Source organism: Saimiri boliviensis, chromosome 19, assembly GCF_048565385.1.
Source record: "Saimiri boliviensis isolate mSaiBol1 chromosome 19, mSaiBol1.pri, whole genome shotgun sequence".
Classification (NCBI taxonomy): Eukaryota; Metazoa; Chordata; class Mammalia; order Primates; family Cebidae; genus Saimiri; species Saimiri boliviensis.
Genome location: NC_133467.1, coordinates 15548077 through 15565295, shown reverse-complemented (window position 1 = coordinate 15565295; position 17219 = coordinate 15548077). Strand labels below are relative to the sequence as shown.

The 17219-nt window shown below is 36.8% G+C and overlaps 1 protein-coding gene across 4 annotated transcripts in view; it reads left to right on the top strand.

The window, feature by feature from the left end:
* RALGPS2 (Ral GEF with PH domain and SH3 binding motif 2) overlaps positions 1-17219 on the top strand; it is a 189654-nt gene that overhangs the window by 84843 nt on the left and 87592 nt on the right. For all 4 annotated transcript variants that reach the window (XM_003925334.4, XM_003925333.4, XM_074390145.1 and 1 more), the window contains one exon: positions 9845-9971. In XM_003925334.4, coding sequence (XP_003925383.1) covers positions 9845-9971 — 127 coding nt within the window. The remainder of the gene's footprint in view (positions 1-9844; positions 9972-17219) is intronic.

Sequence of the window (17219 nt, the reverse complement as noted above, 5' to 3'; positions counted from 1 at the left end):
CATGGAGGAATGGAAATGATTATAAATATACAGTTATGAATTCTGTCTTTAAAGTTTCAGGGAAAAGAATTAGAACAGTTATGAATTCTATCTTTAAAGTTTCAGGGAAAAGAATTGTACTCTAATCATGAAAAAAATTATTTTTATTTTTTGAGCTCAGGCTGGAGTGTAGTAGCACGATCATAGCTTACTGCAGCCTCTAACTCCTGTGCTCAGAGGATCCTCCAACCTCAGCCTCCCAAGTAACTGGACTGCAGGCACATGCCACCATGCCCAACTAATTTTTAACAAAGTTTTTGTAGTGATTGTTTTCCAAGCTGTTTTCAAACACCTGATCTCAAGCAATCCTCCCACCTTAGCCTCGCAAAGTATTGGGATTACAGGCATGAACCATTACACCCAGTCCTATGCTCTTATTCATGATTTGGTTTATTAATGAGATACATTTGCCTGAAGTTAGTTTTTGTTTTCCTTGAAGATATTTTCATTGTCTCCCTTATGTATTTGCATGGACAATAATTTTTATTTGGTAACAGCTCCATTATTTATCTGAATAAAACTTTTGATGGTTTGTATTACATTTTAAAATATGTCATACTGCGCTATGTACTCTGTAATTGCTTGACATACAGTAGTGAATGGTCTAGACAAAGTTCCTTTCTCATACAGCTAACATTCTGCTGGGGAAAAAGAGACTGCAAATAAATAAATGACATATATATAGTGATAAATGCTCTGAAGAAAAATAGAAAGGCAGGCAGGACAGTACTGTGTTATGTATCATGTAAGAGAATCTAATATTCAGTAGAGACCTGAAGGAATTGAGGGAACCATTATTTGGATAGCTGGGAGAAGATAATTCCAAGTAGAGGTAATAGCAAGTAGAAAGACTCAGTAACGTTCAAATAGCAGAGTGGTCAGTGTTGACAGTAGAATAAGCTAGCAAGGTGCCTGGTGGTAGGAGGTGATTTCAAAGAGATGGCATGAATCAGATAATGAAGGTGCTGTTTACTCATATTCAGAGAGGTATAGAGACCATTGTGGGCTGGGGTTCTATTTTGCACATACTGTGTTTGAGTTGGATAGTAAACATCCATGTGAACTGTAATGTCAGAATTAGATACATAAGTTTAAGAGAGTGGTTGGGGCTAGAGAGAGATTTTTATGATCATCACCGTAAAGTATTTGAAGCTAGATGGGATCACCTAAGGAGGGAGCATAGATGAAAAGCCCTGGAAACCTCCAGGATTCCCTAGTAGAGATTGGAAAGATGAGAAATCAACAAAGGAAATTATAGGTAGGGCACAATTTTTCACAGTGAAGTAAAGGAAATATTCCAAGAAAGATTCATCACTTTTGTCAAATGCTACTGATAATTTGAATAAGGTGCAAAGTTTTAGATGGCCTGACAATTGGAAAGGATTGGTGACCTCAGGAAGAGCGATTTCAATAGAGAGGTGGGGTGAAAAACTGACTGGAATTGAGAAAATGGTGATGAAGAAGTGGGACAGCAAGTATAGAGAATGCTTTTGAGGAATTTTACCGTCAGGGGCTACAGCGTGGTGTTGCAGAGAAATATGGTACCTGGAAGGGAATGTGAGACCAAAGATTTCTGGTATTTTGTTTTGTTTTAGAAATGGCATCAATGGCAATATGTTTTATGCTGATGACAATAATCTAGTAGAATGAAAAAAATGACAAGAGAATGAGGGATTACACCAGTGATATGCTTGCTTAGATGAAAGGGAATTAGATATAGTCTATTGTATCAGTAAGAGTTTATCCATTTTAACAGCTGGGAAAGGGAATGCATTTAGTTACAGATACAGGGAAGTTGGTAGATTTGGTGGTGGGATTCTTAGAAGTTTTTCTGATTGTTTTGTTTCCTCAGACACAAAAAAGCAAGGTCTTTAGTTGAGAGTGATATGGGAGAGGTGTTGGAGGTTTGCAGAAAGAGGAGAGGATATGAAGGTCACCTGGAGAGTGTGAGAGTACATTAACTAAGAAAACGTACTAGGTTTGATAGACCTTATGAAGGATCCGTCTGCTTCAGACTTTTTTTTTTTTTATCATGCATGAAAAGTAAAACCAGTCAGCAGAGTTATGTATTTTCCAGCCAGGTTCAGATATTCAGCCTAAGTTTTCAATAGTGCCAAGGGTTACATTTAACCAGAGTTGGGATTTTTCGAGGCTTTTGTACCAGAGGGGTTAAGGGTAGCACAAGAGGTGAAAGAGGAAAAATATAAGAGTTGTTTTATTGACAGATGAGGAAACTAAATCAAGCAAAAGGAGGGAAATAATGAACAGTGAAAAGGTATTCTGGTCACTGGATTGGAAGCCACGGTGGAGTCAAATAATCACTGGATTCAGAATGAGAAAGGGAGTGCAAGCTGAGGGTGATAGAAGATAAGATGATTGGAGCAGGAGGTCAAGAAACTGAGAAACCAGAGTATTGGGAGTGTTATCCCCATGAAGGTGGCAATCACCAAGATTTATGACAAGAATAATTTTGGTTCATGAATTTTTTTCTCTCCCACTACTAAAATCTTCAAGATACAGGGGAAGAGTGACTTGTAGATCTGTAAATGACAGTTGTAATCTAGGGTTCTCTTGTTTAATATGGTAGCCATTAGCTGCATGTGGCTATTAAATTTAAATCATTAAAATTAAATAAAATTAAAAATGTAGTTCTTTGATCATACTAGCCACATTGCAAGTGCTCAGTAGTAACATGTGGCTAGTGGCTATCATATTGGACTGCACAGGCATAGATTTTCACCATCACAAAATTCTACCGGACAACACTGATCCTAGTACTTTCAATTTAATAGAGGCTAGAGGATTTTAGGGAGCAGAGTGAGATAATGAGCTGGAAGAAGTTGTGAAGAGCAAGGAGCAAAGATTACACCTGACCTACCTCCAGGCATATGTTACAAAGAAGAAGTTGTGAAGAGCAAGGAGCAAAGATTACACCTGACCTACCTCCAGGCATATGTTACAAGGTTTGTAAGAAAAGAAAGGGAATACTTGGAGAAAAGATTAAGGATAGGAGTTGTGCAGAGAATGGACCATGAGTTCAAGAGGATACAGTTAGAAAGGTTTGCGATGGTTTTGTTTTGTTTTTAACTGATAAAGGGAAGGTACCAAAAAGACTACAACATTCTTCATAGGGAAAATAATCAGGAGCATTTTCTTTAACATGAAGGAAAAGGATACCCAATTTCACTGTTTTATTCAATAACCAATTGCTATTGTATATGTTCTAATGTTTATAACAGAATTATTCACAGTAGTCAAAAGGTAGAAACAACCCAAACATCTATCATTGGATGAATGAATAGATAAAATGTAGTATATACATATAATGGAATAGTCATCTGCCTTAAAAAGCAATGAAATTCTGAGACATGGTGTGCCATAGATAAACCTTCAGACAATATGCTAAGTGAAATAAGCCAGACAGAAAAGAACAAATACTTTGTAAGTCCTGTAATTCCAGTTATATGAGGTAGCTAGAGTAATTAAATTCATACAGACAGAATCAAGATTGGTGGTTGTCAGGGATGGGGAGAAATGGATTTGGGAGTTATTGTTTAATGGATATGGAGTTTCATTTTGAGAAGGTTAAAAAGTTTTGGATATGGATGTTGGTGATATCCTTAAAATGTACACTTAAAAATGGTTAAAATGGTTAATTTTATGTTACGTATATGTTTTACCACAGTTTTTAAAAAATAGGTTTACTTACAGTGCTTGAATATATGAACAATATACAAAATAAGTTATATTTGAAACAGTTAATAAGTATTATTTAAAAGGGCATCATTTACAATATCAACAAAAGAAAATATCAAACAATAAATGCAATAAAATTTGTAAGACATATGCAGAAATGTATAAAACTTTACAGGAAGTCATTAAAAAGGAACTAAATAGTGGGAGCAATAGCCTATATTCATGGATAGAACTATTAGAGTTCTAACAGGCTTTTGAAACTGTATAATAAACTGAATGTTACTAAATAAATGAATTTAGTAACATTCTAAGATACAAAATCAACACACAAAAATCAGTTGCATTTCTATACATTAATAACGAACTGAAAAATTAAGAAAATCTCATTTACAATAGCAGCAAAAGAATAAAATATTTAGGAATAAATTTAACCAAGGAGGTGAAGAGTCTGTGCACAGAAAACTACAAAACATTAATGAAAGAAATTAAATAAGATACAAGTAAGTGGAAGGATATTCTGTGTTTGTGCATGGGAAGAATTCATGTTGTTAAAATGTCCATACAACCTAAAGCAATCTACAGATTGAGTGCAGTCACTGTCAAAATTTCAGTAACATTTATCACAGAAATAGAAAAAACCGTTTTAAAATTTACATGGAACCAAAAAAGTCTCAGAATAAACAAAGCAATCTTGAGCAACAACAAAGCTAGAGGCATCATACTCTCCAATTTTAAAATATACTGTGAAGCTGTAGTAAATCAAAATATTATGGTTAGCATAAAGCAGATATGTAGACCAATGGAGCAAAATAAAGAGCCCAGAAATAAATACACACATTTACAGTCAATTGACCTTCAACAAAAGTGACAAGAACATACAATGGGAAATGATAAAGAAAATTTGGTTTATACACACGATGGAATACTATCCAGCCTTACGTTTATAACAGCATGGGTGAATTTGGAGCTCATTATTCTCAGTGAAATAAGCTAGATACAAAAAGAAAATACTACTGCACAATTTCAGTTATCTTTAGAATCTTAACAGATTGAACTCATAGAAGGAAAAAGTAGAAGTATGGTTGCTGAGGGGCAGGGGAAATGGGGAAATGTTGGGTCAGTGCGTACAAAGTTTCTGTTATATAGAACAGGGGTCTCCAAACCCTGGCTGCTGACAGGTAATGGTCCGTGGCCTATTAGGAACTGGGCCACACAGCAGGAGGTGAGTGGCAGGCAAGTGAGCATTACCAGGTGAGCTCCACCCACTGTCACGTCGTCAGTAGCATTAGATTCTCATAGGTGCATGAACCCTATCATGAACTCAGCATGTAAAGGATCTAGGTTTTGTGCTCATTATGAGAATCTAATGCCTGATGATCTGAGGTGAACAGTTTCATCCCTGAACCATTCCCCATCTATGTTCATGGAAAAATTGTCTTCCACAAAACTGGTCCCTGGTGCCAAAAAGATTAGGGATCACTAATGGAGAGAGAGTAAGTTCTGGAGATCTAATGTACAGCATGATGACTATAGTTGACTATAGTTAATAAGACTATATTGTAGGGGCCGGGCGTGGTGGCTCATGCCTGTAATCCCAGCATTTTGGGAGGCCGAGGCAGGTGGATCACGAGGTCAAGAGATCGAGACCATCCTGATCAACATGGTGAAACCCCGTCTCTACTAAAAATACAAAAAATTCGCTGGGCATGGTGGCGCGCGCCTGTAATCCCAGGTACTCAGGAGGCTGAGGCAGGAGAATTGTCTGAACCCAGGAGGCAGAGGTTGCGGTGAGCCGAGATCGCGCCATTGCACTCCAGCCTGGGTAACAAAAGTGAAATTCCGACTCAAAAAAAAGAGAGAGGATCTTTTTTTTTTTTTTTTCTATGGAGTCTTGCTCTATCACCCAGGCTGTAGTGCAGTGACGTAATCTTGGCTCACTGCAATCTCCATCTCCCAGGCTCAAGCGATTCTCCTGCCTCAGCCTCCCAAGTAGCTGGGATTACAGGCGCCCACCACCACACCCAGCTAATTTTTGTATTTTTAGTAGAGACAGTGTTTTGCCTTGTTGGCCAGGCTGATCTTGAACTCCTGACCTCAAGCGATCCACCTGCCTTGTAATCCCAAAGTACTGGGATTATAAGCTTGAACCAAGATGTCTGGCCTAAGAGAGTGAATCTTAAATGTTCTTACCATATACTAATGCATACATAAGAAGTAACTAACTTGTCAGATGATGAATATGTTAATTAGCTTGATAGCTTGATAATTTCATAATATATATGTGTATTAAAACATGTACCTCAAGTATATACAGTTTAAATTTGTCAGTTATACCCCAGTACTGCTGATGGGAAATTGGTTATAAAATTTGTATGGAAATTTAAAGGTTCGGGAATAACTGAAGTCATCACTGGGAGTTGGGGACATAAGCACTTGCTCTGACAGATGTCAAGGTATACTATATTGTTTGGACAGTGTATGGTTCCTGCAGGTTTAGACGTATCTACCAATGAAACAGAATGAAGAACCCAGAAATACCTCCTTGTTTTTATGGAATTCTCGTATCTGTATGACAGTGATGGCATTGTAAGTTGGTGAAGTGAGGGGCTGTTTATTAATCGGAGCTGCAAATTGGTCACCGTTTGGGGGAAAAATGCAATCAAGCCTCTACACCATTTACAAAAATCTTGTGAGATGACTACTTAAGGACTTAAATGTGAAATGAAAAGAAGGAAAATTATATGTGAATATCTCTCTTGTTTAGCATAAATAGATTTCTGGCTTGGGATAAGTAAGGATTTTTTAGATAAGATACAGAAAGCTTATGAAAGCTTAAGATACAGAAAGATAATGAAAGAAAATAAAGTTAATAAATTTTGTCATGTTAAAGTAAGAATTTCTGTTCATCAAAAGGTATTTTAAAATTGAAAAGAGGATGCAGGGAGGTGGGGAAATATGTGCAACAGTTGTCCAACTAGAATACGTCCAACACAAGAATTTGCATCCAGAATATATAAAGACCTCTAACAAAGCAAAAAGAAAAAAAAAAGAAAAATTAGCATTATGAAGATATTTTGTAAAGGAGAAGATACACATGGAAGCAGTGAAAATGAGTGAACTATAGCTTCTTACAAATTCATGGATGAAGCCTTAATATCACAATGTTAGACGAACCAGGTAATTGCTGAAGACTAAAAATGAAATAAAAGTTAAAATGGAATAAAGTTTGCCAAAATGAAATAAAATTTGAGGGCAGTGATAAACAGAACATTCAGAGTAGTGGTTACTTGTTACCTCTTAACGGCAGTCAAGGCAATCGGATGGAAGATGATTTATGTCTGTTCGTTATAAAGTTTAAACCAGTTTAACAAAGTCTTACCACGCTCTAATAATAATTGAGTATCACAAACAAAAGATTATAATTAATCTGCACTCCAGGTCCAAGATAACATATTCATTTATGCAGATGCACACATTCGTACATATCGTGTGAAATTACAAATCAAGGTGATGAGGAATAATCTTTGAGAGTGTTTCCTGGGGTGAATTACATGAGCAGGCATTCATCCAGGCTTTCCCCAAAACAGCTTGTGGTGGTAAGGTGATATCAGATATCTGGCCAGGAACATCTAGAATTTTGTGGCTGTCTTCTTTCATTAATACCAATGCAAGTGTGAAGAGCCTTGCCCCCAGTTGTCATGTTCTGGGAGCCAAGGACATGTGGAGTTAGAACACTGTAAAGTATTTTGTTTCTCCCCTCCGTTTCCATTTTTTTTTTGGTGGGGAAAATAAAGTGACTTCATAAAGATAACATTGTAAATATCAAAAGAAGATTTGAAAAGGAAGAAAGAAAAGACTTCACAGTTAATAGAGTTTCTGAACTGTAAGGAAATACATATATTAATATCTGATTAGTTCTTTACATACACATTCTTCCTCTAGTCTTCTGCAAGCAAGTCTCTCCTACCACAACCCAGATTGAATTCTGTTTATCTGATTATTGATTTTTTTATGAAAATTACAAAATCATGTTATTTTTTATGTATTAGACCATATAGTTTGTTACAACAGTTTTGTGTTTCAGCTGTGACAAGATAGTTACGAGTTCCAAATAATTTGTTTCTCCTGATACTGTACCAGAGTTTTTTTTTTTTTCTTTGAGATGGAGTTTCGCTCTTGTTAGCCAGGCTGGAGTGCAATGGCGCGATCTCGGCTCAGCGCAACCTCCACCTCCTGGGTTCAGGCAATTCTGCCTCAGCCTCCTGAGTACCTGGGATTACAGGCACGCGCCACCATGCCCAGCTAATTTTTTGTATTTTTAGTAGAGACGGGGTTTCACCATGTTGATCAGGATGGTCTCGATCTCTTGACCTCGTGATCCACCCGCCTCAGCCTCCCAAAGTGCTGGGATTACAGGCTTGAGCCACCGTGCCTGGCCTGTACCAAAGTTTTTGAATGATTGACTTAGAGGAAGAAAAAAGAGCAGGTTTATCATTATCCTTATATCAGATAACTATATTTTGCATATCCCAAATACTTTCTTAAGTGGGAAAGGGATGGTTAGATTTACAGGCAGCAAGCAAGCATTTTCACCTAATCTTGAGACTGCTAATCAGGTATCTTGAAAGAGGTACCCCTATTTTCACCATGGAATATCCATCTAAAACATTAAAGCAAAGGACCGCTTAACATTGTATTTTAAGAGGGAGCAATACTGTTGAGACATTTTTCTAATAGAGATTATCTGAAGATAATCTTCGTCTTTGAGCATCTGAACAATAGGTCCCAACTGTACTACATATGACACTAGAAAGAGCAGTGGATTAGGTGTCAGAATACTCCTATCTCCAGAACCAGACAATGAGACCCTGAAAAACAAGGACATACAGCTTTGTGAGTGAGTGGATAACAGAGAGTATTAAATGCTGCAACTTGGTAACCTTGTGATCTCAGTCTCCTCAACTCCGAATCAATACTCATACTTTCCTATTAATCTCGTAGGAAAATTAGATGAGACTTATACAGGTGGAAGTGTTTTGCGTGTTGTAAAACACCACCAATATTTTAATATGAAATAAAATGAAATCTTAATGTAGTAAAGAAATAGAAATGTCATATGTTTACAAAGAAGATTTTTTTTTCCAGTCTTTCGAATGATTTGAAAAACTATTTCCTGAACCTTTTAGTGAACACCATTGCGGGTCACTGGCTTTGCTTTTTTTTTTTTTTTTAAACTCCCCTTGATTATTTCCATTGATCTCAAAGGGCACTTATTACAAATCTACCTCTCAAGCATCTTACAACAGTATCTTTTAGTTATGCTATATATGATGTAGCACTGATCAAAGAGAAGAAAATGTCAGAAGTCCAAAATATAAGGAATTACAGGACTTTACAGTTATTAGGACAATCCATGACTAGATTTATCAAGAAAAAGTGTTAATTAAATCATAAAATTTGGTGTTTATTTCTTAATGATTATGCAAGAATGATCTTTATCTTTGAGGTGGCAAGGGACAGTTCATTAAAATACTTGGACATTTCAGCTAAATACGAATGCATAATTTTCTAAAATTAGGAAGATGATTAATAAAAATTGATTAATTTAAAATAGTTAACATGAAAATGTTATAATTTAATTTTTTTAAAAAAATTTATTGCATTTCATGTTTTGGGGTACATGTGAAAAACATGCAAGATTGTTGCATAGGTACACACGTGGCAGTGTAATATGCTGCCTTCCTCCCCCTCACCTATATCTGACATTTCTCCCCATGCTATCTCTCCCCACCTCCCCACCCCCTGTCCCTCCCCCATTTCCCCCCAACAGACCCTAGTGCTCCCCTCCCTGTGTCCATGTGTTCTCATTGTTCAACACCCACCATAATTTATTAATTTTATGTACATGCAAAGGATATAAATTATAAATAATGAATTTGGATTATTAATAGATGAAACTGATTTTGTTTATATACTACGAAGATATAATTAAAGAAGATATAACTTTGAAATTAAAATCCATATTCACAGTAAATACAACTTCAGTTCAGGTCTTTGCTACAACAAAATGAGATTGTAAATAACTTAGGTTTTTCTGTTTGTTTTTTAGTTATTAAGTCGAAAAGACAAAACTACCTTTGAAAAATTAGAATATGTAATGAGTAAAGAAGATAACTACAAAAGACTCAGAGACTATATAAGTAGCTTAAAGATGACACCTTGCATTCCCTATTTAGGTGAGTTATGTCACTGTGTATTTTTTGTTTCTAGTTGTTACTCTTCCTTAATCAGTAATTTATGTGAAATTCAAGGTATTTTTTAAATGTTTGTATCGTTCAAATAAATTGCTTAAAGATTGGTAAGCTAAGAAAAATTGACTAAAGGTAGTTGTTACCCTATTACCGGGAATGTATTTTCATATTAAATTAGCCTTTTGCCCTCAAGGTTTTTCATAGACTATTATGTTTTCTTAGAGTAGGACCATATAGTAAAATGATATTTTTTAGTTGTTTTAGTAATGCTTTTAAAGAATATAATAGTTTGTAATTATGTTTAATACATTAAGGAAATGGATCAAAGTCCTTATATAATGAAGAGATATTTTAGTGTGAATTCTGAAGTAGTCTCATTGCATATTGGTATTGTTATTTACCTGGATGAAATGAGTTGATTTGCTGTGACAGTTTAGCTTCGTGCTGAGACAGTTCTGTATTTTGCATCTCATTTAACTAAGAATTTATCTCTTTATTATATATCTTATAGTGCTTATAAATTCAAGAAGTACTTAAATAATAACATTGTAAGATCATTTTTGACAAAATATGAATAATGCTTTGTTAGGTGTTTGAATGAAAAGAAGACCCAAATTGTTCTTTTGAATACATAAGGAAAATATGTGATACATACCTAGCATACATTAAAATGAATTGATTTGATCCTACAGAGAGAGTAAGCAAATGATGAACACTGGATACTTTCTGGTCCTCCCCCACCCCCCAGATCTTGTGTTTTGTGAAACTACTCACACTGAATTTCAAGATAGCTTTTTCTAAGAGTGATTACAGTGTCACCTTGAAGTCTTTAGTCCCAGTGACTGACTAGAAGACAAGGGACAAAGGCAGTCGATACATGCCGACTTAGCTACTATAGAACATCAACCTTAGTTGCCCAGAGAAGAGTTTAACTCATTTGAATATTGTGGGACATTCTAGGATTGCAGAGAATGGGGACCTATTGTGTACCTTGTGTTGAAGGCAGAATACCACTAAGCACAGTAGAGTTAATGGCCACTGCATCCCAGAATATTTTGTCCTGTTTCTTTGATAAACAACTTAGGACCATAGTAAGCATGACTCTTATCAGAGAGGCTCTAAGCTGGACATTAGGAGAAAGACATTCCGTATGTGCTTTACATTTTGGTTTTGTTGTTGTTGTTGTTGTTTGTTTTTTGAGACAATCTCGCTCTGTCGCCCATGCTGGAGTACAGAGGTGCGATCTCAGCTCACTGCAGCCTCTGCCTCCCAAGTTCAGGTGATTCTTAAGCTTCAGCCACCCAAGTAGCTGGGATTACGGGTGTATGCTGCCACCACGCACAGCTAATGTTTGTATTTGTAGTAGAAACTGGGTTTTGCCATGTTGACCATGCTGATCTTGAACTCCTGACCTCGAGTGATCTGCCTGTGTTAGCCTCCCAAGTGCTGGGATTACAGGCTTGAGCCACCACACCCGACATGGTGCTCTGTGTTTTACTATAGTCTTGGCTGTACTCATACTTGCAAATATAATTCAGGGAGAGAATAGTGAATTTTAAAAAAATAATGCCTTCACAATTCAGAAGAATGTATACTTTTTATAGCAAGAAGAACATTAGACTGAGAATTGGCAATCCTCAAGTCCACAATGACTACTGTCCTAATTTTTCAAGTCATTGAATTTTCTTCTTTGAGCCTTGTTGTCTTTACCTAGAAATAGCATGCATAGGATTAGAATCATGTTCTTCTTAAGACTGGATGGGAGCATAGTGATGTCTTTGTTTGTTTGTTTGTTTGTTTGTTTTAAACAACAATCTCACTCTGTTGCCCGGGCTGGAGTGCAGTGGCATGATCTCAGCTTACTGCAACCTCCACCTCCTGGGTTCAAGCAATTCTCCTGCCTTAGCAGTCTCCCAAGTAGCTAGGATTACAGGTGTGCGCCACGACACCTAGCTGATTTTTTATTTTTAGTAGAGACAGGGTTTCACCACGTTGGCCAGGCTAGTCTCAAACTCCTGACCTCAAGTGATCTGCCCACCTCAGCCTCTCAAAATGCTGGGATTACAGGCGTGAGCCACTGCCCCCGGGAATAGTGCTGTCTTCTAATTAACGTATTTTACGATTGAGAAAACCAAGATCCAGAAAGGTGGAAGACCTGGCTCATAGTCCTAAGACCTAGTTGCTGACAGATCTGCATTCTGAAGTCTTGATCTAGAAAGCTCCAATTATTCCTGCTGAACTTTCATTTTAAAATCTAGCAGTTTTATGATTGCTTTCTTTTTCTCATTGAAACATGTTTTTCTCAAACTAAATTTCATAATGTGTATCTCCTGGAAAAGAAAACTATTTTCCATTCAAAATGAGAAAATAACAAAATAATAGGAATCCTTATGCTGTGATTTCTAGTTGGGGACCTTGTTGTACATTTTTCCACAATAGAGACATCAGTACAGGATTGAAGCTGTGTGTGTCTTTGTACGTGCTCAGGTACACTGATGCCCTCTCAGGCACACACACAAAGAAAGTTGGGGAAGAAAGCACTAGCCAACTTAGAGTTGAGTGCAAAGAAAGTTGGGGAAGAAAGCACTAGCCAACTTAGAGTTGAGTAGAATCAGAAAGAGTTTTCTATTGGAAAATATACCTCTTCTCTCTCAGCCCGGGTACCTGAAACAAACTGTAATCATACCTGTGGGTAAAAGCAAATGAGGAAAATGTTGAGGCACAGATGTTAATTTGAAGAAAATATTACAAGCATTGTTTTTCCTGTATCTTCCATTTTTCTTGTCATTTCCAGTGACTCCTTTTTTCAGTTCCCTTTCATTTTATATGTTCTCATGATGCAGGATCTTATGTTTCACTCTTCTTTTTTTTTTTGAGACAGAGTTTTTTGCTCTTGTTACCCAGGCTGGAGTGCAATGGCGCAATCTTGGCTCACCACAACCTCCGCCTCCTGGGCTCAGGCAATTCTCCTGCCTCAGCCTCCCGAGTAGCTGGGATTACAGGCATGCACCACCATGCCCAGCTAATTTTTTGTATTTTTAGTAGAGAGGGGGTTTCACCATGTTGACCTGGATGGTCTCGATCTCTTGACCTCGTGATCCACCCGCGTCGGCCTCCCAAAGTGCTGGGATTACAGGCGTGAGCCATAGCGCCCGGCCCCGCATTTCACTCTTGCCATGTAGTTCTGCTTCTCTTTATACTTAAGCTAATTTAAAATTACCCTATTCTTGCCGTCTCCTTTTTCTTCATCTTCACTCTGAGACATTTTCCTAATAAGGTCACCAGTGACTTCCTGGTTAAAACATTTAATAGGTGTTTCTCAAGCCCCATCTTAATTGTGTGAGGATTGATGTCAGTTATTTCTCCTCCTCAAAATTCTCCACAAGTAGCACCAGTCTTTCTTGGCTTCCTTTCTACATTTCGGGCTTTTGTTTTATTAGCTCTTCTTACTCTAACTTTATCTATTAAGTGTACTCTTCAAAGGTCTCAGTCCACTTGTTTTCTTTCTTTTTTATTTTTATTTTTATTTTTATTTTTTGGAGACAGGGTCTCACTCTGTCATCCAGGCTGGAGTGCAGTGGCACAATCAGCTCACTGAAGCTTCAAACTCCTGGGCTCAAGCAGTTCTCCCACCTCAGCCTCTGGAGTAGCCGAGACTACAGGTGTGTACCACCAAGCATTTTAAATTTGAAAAATTTTTTTGTAGAGACTGATCTCAAACACCTGGTCTCAAGCAGTCTTCCTGCTTCAGCCTCCCAGAGTTCTGAAATTACAGGTGTGAGCCACTGGGCTCAGCCAGTCCACTTATTTTCTTACTCTGTATACTCGGAGTGGTTTCATTCAGGTTTCTCTATATATTGCCTGATCTTTCAAATTTAGACTGAATCTGTCTAACTTTGTATATCATTGTATATTTTATATCTGCCTGTATATCTTAGCTATCTGCTTAATCCCTGGGGCCCACTGATTGATTAAATGGGAAATCTGCAGGTATCTCCCATTCAACATGTGCAGAAGTGAATTCATTATCTCTCCTCCTTCCTCCAAACTTGATCCCCATCTTATCTCCTAGCTTACCCTGCCAGTGATCAGTCAGTATAGCATTATTGACACTGCAGTACCACACCACAGCCTAGTGTTTTAATGCATTTCTACTTCCTCCTCCTCTGCTTCTCCTATTCTCTAGTAAAATGCATGTGTCTGAGGGTTATCCAAGAATTAGAAATCAAAAGGGGGAAAAAAATGGAAGGAATTTAAGATATTAAAAGGGAGAACATATACTATAGCACCTGCATAATTTTAGATATTGGTATTCTTCATATAGTTCATCCCTATCTTGGTAAGAGTATGTGAAGAAGCATCTTGATTATGAGGTTATTGTGGACTCCTTGGCATAAATATTTGGTAGACATGGGAAAGGAAAATGAAACATTTGTCAGTTAAGTTCTTTTGACTCAGTTTAGTTCATTTCCAGTATGAAAATCATTCTTTTAATGTAATGACCATTTTGCCTATAGCAAACCTTGAGATTAAATATATTTATTAAAACATTCATGGTTTTCCTAAGAAAATGCGACACAAATCTCTTTTACAACTTTCTTTTTTTTTTTTTTGAGACAGAATCTCACTGCATTGCTCAGGCTGAGTGCAGTGGCACAATCAGCTCACTACAACCTCCGCCTCCCAGGTCCAAGTGATTCTCTTACCTCAGCCTCCCAAGTAGCTGGGACTAGGGATCTGCCACCATACCTAGCTAATTTTTTTTATATTTTTAGTAGAGACAGAGTTTTACTATGCTGGCCAGGCTGGTCTTGAACTCCTGCCCTCGTGATCCCCCCACCTTGTGATCACCTCGTGATCCCCCCACCTTTTGTAATCCAAAAGTACAGGGATTACAGGCGTGAACCACCGCACCTGGCCCTCTTTTACAACTTTTTGACTGTTTGATTTACATCATAGACATATATATATATATATATATTTTTTTTTTTTATTGCTGATCTTCAATACTGAAATACATTGAAGAGGGAAGATTTAACAGTAGTTTATATCTTGTTAATATTTATATTTTTCATGTTGTTTTCTAATTTAAAATAAATTTGGTTTAGTTTTTAAATTTAATTTGTCTTGATTTCAGAATCCTTTTCTATTTATATGAAGCTAGGCTTAGTACAGTTGCCAAAACTTCAGCATTTGTAAATGCTGTGCATTTGATAGAAGTTGCCGTAAAGACAATGAGGTAATACTCATTATGTAAGTTGGTAGCTTCATTTAACCATTTTTCTTCAAGTATATGGAATTTGCATAATACTATGCTTTATCCATTCTGTCTGCAGAGGTTCTAATGGAAAGAATATATCAATCAAAGAATCTATAGTGCATAGAAAAAAGATAACAGCTAATGATTTCTTAACATGATGGACATAGTCCAAACTAATCCTTTTTTCTTCCCTAAAAATAAGGACCAAAACGTATCATTTTTTGTGAAGCTTGTGAAAGTGGGTAGAGGCCTATAACAAAACTCTTATTTTGATACCGCCAAATTTATCTGTAGTTCAATGTGGATTAAATTATAAGAAGTAGAAATATTTTCTTGGCTCTCAACTCATCATTCCTTGAAAAATTGTCTCTTCTGTTGGTTTGCATTCAAGGTAAAAATTAGTCAGCTTGGACAATATAGTGAAAAATTCTTTGAATAAGGATATAATTTGTCTAGAGAAGAAGAGTTTGGCAAATCTCAGGGAAAAAATTGTTTTATAAGAGAATTATTGCTTTTAAATCTGAAAATCATTAACAACATTTACTTGTTCTTGTCATTGGAGAACAATCTTAAGAGGCTTGTTGAAGAATCCAGCATGAGAAGTTTTATTTTGCTGACGAGAGAAAACTAGAACATTGTGAAAAAAATAATTTAGTTGTATGAAACATGATATTCCTGTGCATTTTCTAAGCCCCGTTTCTACCTTATGTACTACAAAGATGCAGTAATTCAACCAAGAAAGCATATTTTGGCCAGGCACGGTGGTTCACGCCTGTAATCCCAGCACTGTAGGAGGATGAGGTGGGCAGATCACCTGAGGTCAGGAGTTCGAGACCAGCCTGGCCAACATGGCAAAACCAGGTCTCTACTAAAAAATTCCAAAAAATTAGCCAGGCATGCTAGTGCATGCCTGTAGTCCTAGCTGCTTAGAAAGCTGAGACAGGAGAATTGCTTGAACCCAGTACGTGGAGGCTGCAGTGAGCCAAGATCGCACCATGGCACTCCAGCTTGGGTGACAGAGCAAGACTCTGTCTCAAAAAAAAAAAAAAAGCATATTTTTTGAACTATGGAAATCAGTAAATTGTTGCAGTAGTGTATACTGCTTCCTATTAAGTAGAAGCAGAATGTTAGGGAAAAGTTTTTGTAAAATCTCTAGCCCTCTGTAGAATATGAGTATACTGTTTTGGTGGATCTAGATATGACTCAGTTTTCCTATTGGAGAGAGACTTCTCCTTCTCCTTCCCCATTTAATTTTTAATTTACTATGTCAGGGTTTCATAATAGGACTTTTTTGTTAGAAGAGAAATGCTGTTCTTATAACCCTCTATAATATAGTGTTCTTTGTCTATTGCTTTCTGAAACATACCCTGGTTTTGATATTGTCATTAATCTGTCTCCTCTTCAACAGAGTGTAAGCCTCTATTTGCCTTGGCTTAAGGCTTTTTATCCTTATAGCATAACATCTAAAACAAAAGTAGTCATATAATAAATGTTTCTTGATTCAACTAATTAATTATCCTTTTCTGGCTCTTCCCGTTATTTCAGTAATTTCGATTTAATTTCTGTTTAAACAATAAATGTATTTGTGTGGCATATTTGCATGGATCAACTCCTCCCCACCCCCCAATTTTTTTGTTTTGTTTTGTTTTTGGCCCCTCAGCTGGCACCTAGTATTTGCTTAGTACTATGTGCTTGGTACTAAATATATAGCAGGAGATTACAATGGGCTTTGTCCCTGCCTTTATAGACCTTAGTATCTCTGTAATAAAGGTCCAGGATATCATTACCTCATGAATAATCTCACCTCTCTCCTATATTCTGAAAGAGATGCCTATCATTGCCTTATGCCTTGCATTGTTAGTGGTGTCCTTATCATAGTTAATGACATTTTTAAAGCATATCTAAAATGATAAGAATCTTACAGATTGGTTTTCAGTAGTTTTTGCATATATTAAATTGTTACTCAGTAAATA